We start from the raw sequence: 8,231 nt of genomic DNA, 5'->3' as shown, positions 1-8,231 counted from the left end.
AAATCGAATTGAATTGGAATCAAGTAATTTTTATTTAAACTGAACTCGAATCACCCTTAATTTCGGCTCAATAAACTCAAACCGAACTATTTTTCATTTGCATTGAACTTACGCTAAGAGGTGTTGGAGCTCAACTCAGTTTATATCCACCCCTAACTTCAGCTCCTGATAAGTTTGTGCTAAGATACCGTATTCCCCTTCAATGTCGTCCTCCTAGCTCCATTGTGCACGTCCACTTTTAAAAACACATCCATGAAATCAACAGTCATACAGACTCGTTCATTCTCACATGCATACACAATTTCTACCAAGTCTCTATCAAATCGTTCATCCATAGAACTATGTGTATTTAGTTTGAGTATTAAAATAATGTATCATCCTATAATTAATTAATTTTAAAATAAAATAAAATAATACTTAATTATATAATAAAATATTATCTATATATCTAATTAGATACTCAAAATCGGGTGTTTTATACGTGTAACAAAACCACAAACAATGAAAGGGGAATTTTTATATAATAAAATTATATATGCATATTTTTTATACATAATTTACGTATACACATTATATGTCATTATATGATTAGATTATTTTAAATTAAAGATAAAATAATATTCAATCATATGATAAAATATCATTTATATACTCAAATTATTTGTAAAAAATATATATACATAACATTAAGTATTTTTTTAATTCAATTCATGGTTCCTGTGGTTATATATTTAGGTATCATGAAACTTGGTTTGAGAGGTAGGACAAGATTGAATTAGATTAACTTTTGACTAGATTGGATTAGGATTTGATTTTATTATAATATTAATAGTGTTGTTTAAGTAGTGTTTATTATATATATTAATTATTTATTTAAAAATTTTTTTCATTTGATTATTAATTAAGTAAATATATGTGTATATCAAATGTTAAGCTATAATTATATATAAAATATTATATTAAATCAATATTAAAATATTTAGATTAATAATATATTATGGAGCAATATTATATGTTCTTATTTTTTATATAAAATTTGTATATATAGATGAAGTGTCGTTATGTAATTGAGTATTATTTTATCTTTAATTTAAAATCAACAAATCAAATAATGATGAATCATATATATGCAAGTATTGTGTATTAAAAATAGGTACACATAGTTTTATTATATATTATATTTATATATTTGATTAATTATGATTAGTGAATCAATCAAGTCAAGTCAAGTATTATTGAGTTCGAGAGAGTAGATGTAGGGTTCAATTCGAAATTGGAATTGTTGACTCGAGTCGGGTTGAGGAATAATTCTAAAAAGATTTCAGAATCTCACCAACGAAAAAAATACAATAAGTTGTTCTACAGATTCTTGGTTAATTTTTTTTTTTCCCTTGTGAAAAGAATTATAATCAAAATTATTACAAAAGAATAAATAAAATCAAACAAAATTTATATAAGTTAGGAACTCTTCAACAAGACCTATTCGGATTCTTGATATTCGGAGATTCAGTGCATTCCAAGCCAGTTCTATAAGGATTCATCAATTTCGAAAGCTGAGTTTTGCTGTCTCCTTCCTCTAATCATCTCAGCTGCACCGTAAAAGCAGCACCAGTTTCTGAAAAGTTTGAACTTGCAGAGCCTCCTCAAACAAGATTTTTCCCTTCATTTTTCTTCTCAAATTTGCTCGATTTCCAGATTGTAGAAACTAGAAACTTGGTTGCCAATTTCCAAACTCTCCGAATTTTCTTCATTTTGACCAGCTTTAATTTACAGTTTTTCACATTATTGATAAAATTGGAGTATCTAGAGAATGAAGAATTAGTTGAATGGTTTTTCTATGTATTTTCACAAGAACACAATATAAAGACATGTACTGATCTTGTAAAGGAAACAGTTAAAGTTGATTCTATGGCTAAATTAAACCTAATTCTTAAGCTAATAAATCATGATCCCTCATATACACTAAATCTGTCTATACTAAGATAGAAAAGTCAACTAGTACTCCCCCTCAAATTGGAGAGTGAATATCATGAAGTCCCAACTTGTCATGTCGTATCAGAAATTGATCTTTCCCCAAAGCTTTTGTTAAAACATTTGCCAATTGGAAGCGTGTAGGTACATGTGAAGGATTAATCAATCCAACTTGTAATTTCCCTCAAATTACATGACAATCTATCTCTATGTGCTTTATACAATCATGAAAAATGGGGTTTGCTACGATGTGTAACACTGCTTGATTATCACAAAACAATGGTGTAGGAGACATTTGTGGAACTTTTAGATCCTGTAATATCACAGCAAAGTTAGCTCCAAACATGTGTTAGTCATAGCTTCACATTCGACCTCTGCTGATGATCTAGAAACATTAGTTTGTTCTTGGATTTCCATAAGATGAGAGAATTCCCAGGGAATACACATTGGTTTGTTTCTTAACTTTCTCTGTTTTTGACCTAAGTTTGATTTGGTCAGAGTGTGTCATCATTCACATAATTGGACACATTTTCTGCAACTACCTATCTTAACTTGTCTTGCTAAGCCTTTCTATTCTCTTTCTTTTTTCTTCTCCTCCTTGCACATAGTCGAGGGGTAAAATAGTCTTTTCTCTTTCTAAATATACACATAGGCATCATTCAACCATCCTTTCTTTGTGTTCGTCACATAAGCCATACACACGCATGTCTTCTCTTTCTAACACAAGTGTCCACTTTTGGGGAAACCACACACGAGCTTACATCTCACACCACATGACCGTCTGAGTTTCCCCTCAAGATGAATGCATTGTTGCTTACGAAGTATTTTCTCTACAAAGGAGTACATAGGCATGGGAGCTATCACACGCTATCATATATCACAATCTAAAAATCGTATCCTACTAGTTTTTCTAAATTTTGACCAAACTCTAACTAACATAACAATTATCATATTCATTCCAAACACGTCACTAAGCATCCTAAATGACCTTTTTTTTTCAACCAAAAACACAAGCACATGCTTAGGTTATTGGATCATGATCAAAATCATCTCAATTTTTTCTCATTCCATCATAACCAACATATCAATACAATACTTACATTTATCTTAATCATAACAATGACATGATAATCATCAGAGTGATCAAATTATATCTAGGGGTGTGCACAATCCAGTTTGATACGGTTTAAGAGATTTTTCAAATTAGATTGAAAAAGCGGTTTGAAAAATTTTCAAATCAAACTAAACCATTTTAGGTTTCAAACCAAACCAAACTGAAAAAATACGGTTTGGTCTGGTTTAGATTACAGTTTGAATCATAATTATCAGTATCTTATGATATACGATATGATACAATACAAACAGAAAACGATACGTATCATAAAGTGTATCAAATTAATACGATACAGTAAACATATCATATGATACAATACATATCTTACGATATGATACATATTTCTTATACGAATTAATACATTTTTTAGAGAAAATAAATGCATTAGGTGTGTATATAAAAAATTTTAAAATATTAAAAATATTTGTGATTTTTTTCAAAATGATAACGTCTCAATTATAATATTTTATTAGTAATTCATTATTTTAATTTTCAAAATGCGTATCATACAATATGATATACGATATGGTAAATTGAGTTTTTGATATATTATATGATATACAATTTGACTATTATAGTTTAAATATTTTTAAATCATATATATATATAATATTTAATAAAATTAATTGAATTATAGTTTTCTAAAACATAATATACACGTGTAAAATAAATATAAAATATATATAATATACATGTACAAAAAGTAACAAAATAAATATGGAAAAACAAGTTGTACATCTAATTGTTTATTAGAAAATTTTGTCAAACATAGTTTTATATATATATATATATATATATTTTAAATATAGTTTATGGTTTTATTCTGTTTGAAAATTGCTTAAACCATAACCTGAACTGAAAAAAAAAAAAAAGGTTTGGAAAATTTCAACCCAACCCAAACCATTTTATAAACCAAACTATAATTTTTAAGCAGTTTGATTCGGTTTTACGGTTTGAACCGAATTATGCGCACCCCTAAGTATGTCAATGCTAACAAAACTTTATAACAACAATTCATGCTCATCATCAATCAAACCAACTTAAAGAACCTAAGGCACCATACCTGTCCTCTAAAGACTTGCTAATCTTGGCATGGCTGTGGCATTTTCAACATCAAAACTCTCTTTGGTGCTCCATGGTGGCTTGCTTTCTCCCTATGTTTGGCTCTGGAAAATATGTGTGCAAAAATAATGCACATAAAGCCTTGCACCTCCTTTTATTTTGTTTGCCAAACACAACACAAGGGCATGTGAGAAGTTACTTATTAAAAGGTAGTTTTTGAAATCAACGTGAAATTGAGCCTTACCTAGAAATTTAAATGCATTGACTATACACGGGTGCGTGCTCCTCTTTACTTAGTCATTTTCACATGCCCAACGTGAAATGACTTTTTTGCTCTTCCAAGGCATGAACAGGCATTACCCTTGTGGTGCATGACCGTCTCTCTTAGAAAATCAATAATACTTAATTTAACTCACTACAAAATAAAGGAAAAGACAAAAGTACCTTTGGACTTAACTGTGGATGTTACACATAGTCTAAAGTTATGTTTGAGTTGAATGGTGTAGTCCCCATTAAAGTGATTGGGCAGAAGACCCGGTGGGTAAATTAACAATAGATATTGGTGAGGATTTTGCTTGAGTGAGAAGTGTAGGGTTAGAAATGATGTGGTTAGTAACTCCACTATCCAAAATCCAAGGTCTAGTGAATGTAGAATTGATTGAAGTATTGGAAGAAGAAAACAAACCTACAACATTTGCATAAGCATTGCTATTATCAAAAGCATGGTTTGGATTCATCATAGATACAGTATGAGCAAGCTATTGAAGCAGTCATTTAAAGAGACCATATAGTGATTTGGAAGATTCTAGTGAATTGGAGAGATTAGTGTTAACATCACGTGGATATGTCTCTTGTGTAGATTGATAAGAATTTGTTGCATTAGCAGCAGGAAAACCGTTATGTGCATTACTACGCGGTCCACATTGTTGCTGCTGTGATTGGTTTTGTCGATTGTTTTGAGTTCTTGTGTTGTTGAGGACCCATGTGCCATTTTTATATCTGAAATTTTCCTCTGTATGTTCATTTTGTCAGAATATTTGCAATAGAATGTCAAAGTTCAACAATTTTCTATTGTATAACCTCATCTATTACAGTGCTTACAATAATTAGCTTTGGAATGATTTGAGAAGTTTTTCGTTCGGCTTTGGACAACAGCGGCAATGGAAAAATTTTTCATTTGATTTTGATGCCATTTTCCGTTGTGCTTCATCTTGAATGACAAGAGAATAGGCTTAACGTACATTAGGCAATGGTGACATCATGAGGATATTTGTGCGAACAACATTATAGGCATCATTGAGACCCATAAGGAGGTGCATTAACTGGTCTTCTTCTCTTTGATCATTATGTGCTTTCATCTGGTTGTAGGTATGAAGTGTTTGATGTGTCTCTAAATTGTCCTAAAGGCCCTTAGTTTTTGTGAAATACGTTGAAACTGTCATGGTACCTTGTTAGAGAAAGACTAAAGATTTCCAGAATTGGTAGATTGAAAGTTCATTTTTCTATGAAAATTGATCTTTGAAATCTTCCCACACTTGCTAGATTGTCTTGGCATGAATGACCCCTTTGGCTAAATCAGGTTATACGGAGCGAGTTAGCCATGATAAAATCATATCGTTTCGTTAATCCCATAGGGCGTATTTTGTCCGTTGTTTGGTCCCTGAAGGTGGTTGAATAGATCCATTGATAAAGCCAATTTTGTTCTTGGCCGTGAGAGCATGAATCATAGATTCATTCACCCATTGATGAATAATTTGCCCCATTCAATTTTGTCGGTACAAGTATATGTCCGGGGTGATATGAATGATGGACATGCCATGGGTTTGATGGGTCCATAGCAAGATTAGTACTATTGGTGTTTGAATGAATGGATTGTGATTTTCAGTGTTTGTTCTTTTCTAGCCAGGCTATTCGCTGCTATGCTATAGAAAGCAATTAATCCGGCACGAAAAGTTGCTCCGATACCATGGTAAAATTAAAGTATCTAGAGAATGAAGAATGTATAGACATGTACAAACCTTGTAAAGGAAATAGTTAGAGCTAATTCTATGACTAAGAAATCGCGATGCCTTGATTCATAGAGTATGTATATACTAACTTAGGAAAGTGAATTAATGAATTTAATTACATATATTACAGCAATATTTCTTAATAATTATCTATTAATTCTTTTTTTGTGAATCTTTGTTTGCTAAGAGAAGGAGATGGAAGAGATTTTGTCCTCGATGGTATGCAAGATTTGAGTGGCAGAAGGCCTGTGAATTGGAGCCTGTTGAAGGCAAAGTGCCGAGATTGTCAGCATGGCCCTTGCCTCTTCCAAGTCAAACTCCCCAGCCAACAGCTGATCCACAATTTCTTCTACTTTCGTGGCTTCACATTCAGCAACATCTTTCAGGACGGCGGCGGCAATGGATGTCAACAGTTGACCTCTTTCGGGGCAAAATGGCTCCATACCTGTGACAAGTTCCAAAAGGATAACTCCATAGCTGTAAATATCATTCTTCTTTGAGGCTATTCCAGTTCTCAAGTAGTGAGGGTCGGTGTAGCCTGGAGAACCCATCATCATTTGCTTCGCCCTTGACGGTGGCAGCACGACGGAGGAAAATCCCATCTTTGCAGACCCGAAATCACAGAGCTTGCAGTTGAAATACTCGTCCAGAAGGATGTTTGAAGATTTAATGTCACCATGGACAATGTGAAAAGTGCATTTCTCATGTAGATACTCAATCGCTTTCGCAAGCTGGAAAGCTATAGCCATACGGTTCCTCCATGGAAGCACTGGCTCCATTTTTTTGCTCCCTCCATGGAGCTTCTCATGCAAGCTCCCATTGAGCAAATATTCAAACACCAAAGCTCCTTCATCTGCATACCCATAAGTCCCCATCACATCAATATATAACTCAAATAAAAATAAAGCCATTAATTGCTTTGAATTGACAAATATATTTACCTCCATTGTTACAGTAGCCAAAAAGCTTGACAATATTTTCATGGCAAAGGCGGAGAAGGATATCAAGCTCTTGGTTGAAGACCTGATTGAGAATCTTGACAGCCCCGTGAGGGTGAGAGGAGCCTGGCAAACTAGCCAGGTAGACTTTACTAAACCCTCCTGATCCAATCACCACCGAAAAATTATCAGTGAATGCCTCTATGTCATCCCAATTGTATTTCTTCACTGAAGAACCATCATCAACATCCTCCTTCTTCTGATCAACGACGACTGCAACTTGGCTTTTACCGGGTCGCCGTCTCAAAATCCTCATCCTGAACAACTTGGTGAAGAAGGCCATAACAATTAACAAACAGCAAGACTAGCAAGAGAAGAACAGAGGAAACAATAAGTGGGTATGACGATTTAACAAATTTATAAGAAGATGCTTGTCGGTGGATAATTATAAGGAGTAGGATTAGCAGTAGAGCCAAAAGAAGTAAGCGGGTATGGGGTGGGAAGCGACGCAGAAGGTATGTTGAGAAGACAATAGAAAAAAACCACAGCAAAAACCTGCAGACAAATCGACCAACAGTAGCGGTAGGAGGAAGCCTCTCCCTTCAATTCACCATTGTTAATATTCACAGAATTGTTAAAGGGACAACCCGACAATCATCGATCCCCTTTCATTATTTAGATGCAGATGCAGAGGAAGGTAGAGCAGAGCAGAGAGATTTAGAATGAGACGGACAAGGACTCACGAACACAATTGAAGAAATCATTTAAAGAATATTTTATTGTGAAACTTGTGTGCTTTGAATAGGACGCTGGCCTGGCCTGCGTGCCAACGCCACCAAGAAATCAATGGTGTTATTAAATTCAGAAGAAAATAATATAGGCCAAAAGACTTAGTCCCACCAAAGGTTTAGTCGATTCTAACTTTTATTATAAGATGTTAAAAACTTAACTATTTATTTATCATTTAATTTTGTTTAAAAGTTTTTATTAATTATCAAATTAAAATCATCATTTATTATTAATATTAAAATAAATAAAATTATATTTTTTTAATTTTAGTTTAAAAAATTACTAATTTTCCTATCAAAAGTTACATTTTCCCCCTATTAGGATTTACTTTTTTTCCCTTCCTTCTCT

At 32.9% G+C, this 8,231-nt stretch overlaps 1 protein-coding gene across 1 annotated transcript; it reads right to left on the bottom strand.

The window, feature by feature from the left end:
• Positions 1–6,169: 6,169 nt before the first annotated feature.
• On the bottom strand, positions 6,170–7,934 carry LOC123204509 (probable receptor-like protein kinase At1g33260). The gene is made up of 2 exons (XM_044621201.1): positions 7,098–7,934; positions 6,170–7,009 (listed from the first exon to the last, which is right to left on the bottom strand). Exons 1-2 carry the CDS (start codon positions 7,435–7,437, stop codon positions 6,339–6,341), a joined length of 1,011 nt encoding a protein of 336 aa, XP_044477136.1. The 5' UTR covers positions 7,438–7,934; the 3' UTR covers positions 6,170–6,338.
• Positions 7,935–8,231: the final 297 nt, after the last annotated feature.

The sequence above is a fragment of the Mangifera indica genome, chromosome 20 (genome assembly GCF_011075055.1).
Source record: "Mangifera indica cultivar Alphonso chromosome 20, CATAS_Mindica_2.1, whole genome shotgun sequence".
Classification (NCBI taxonomy): Eukaryota; Viridiplantae; Streptophyta; class Magnoliopsida; order Sapindales; family Anacardiaceae; genus Mangifera; species Mangifera indica.
This window is presented reverse-complemented; position numbering and strand designations above follow the sequence as displayed.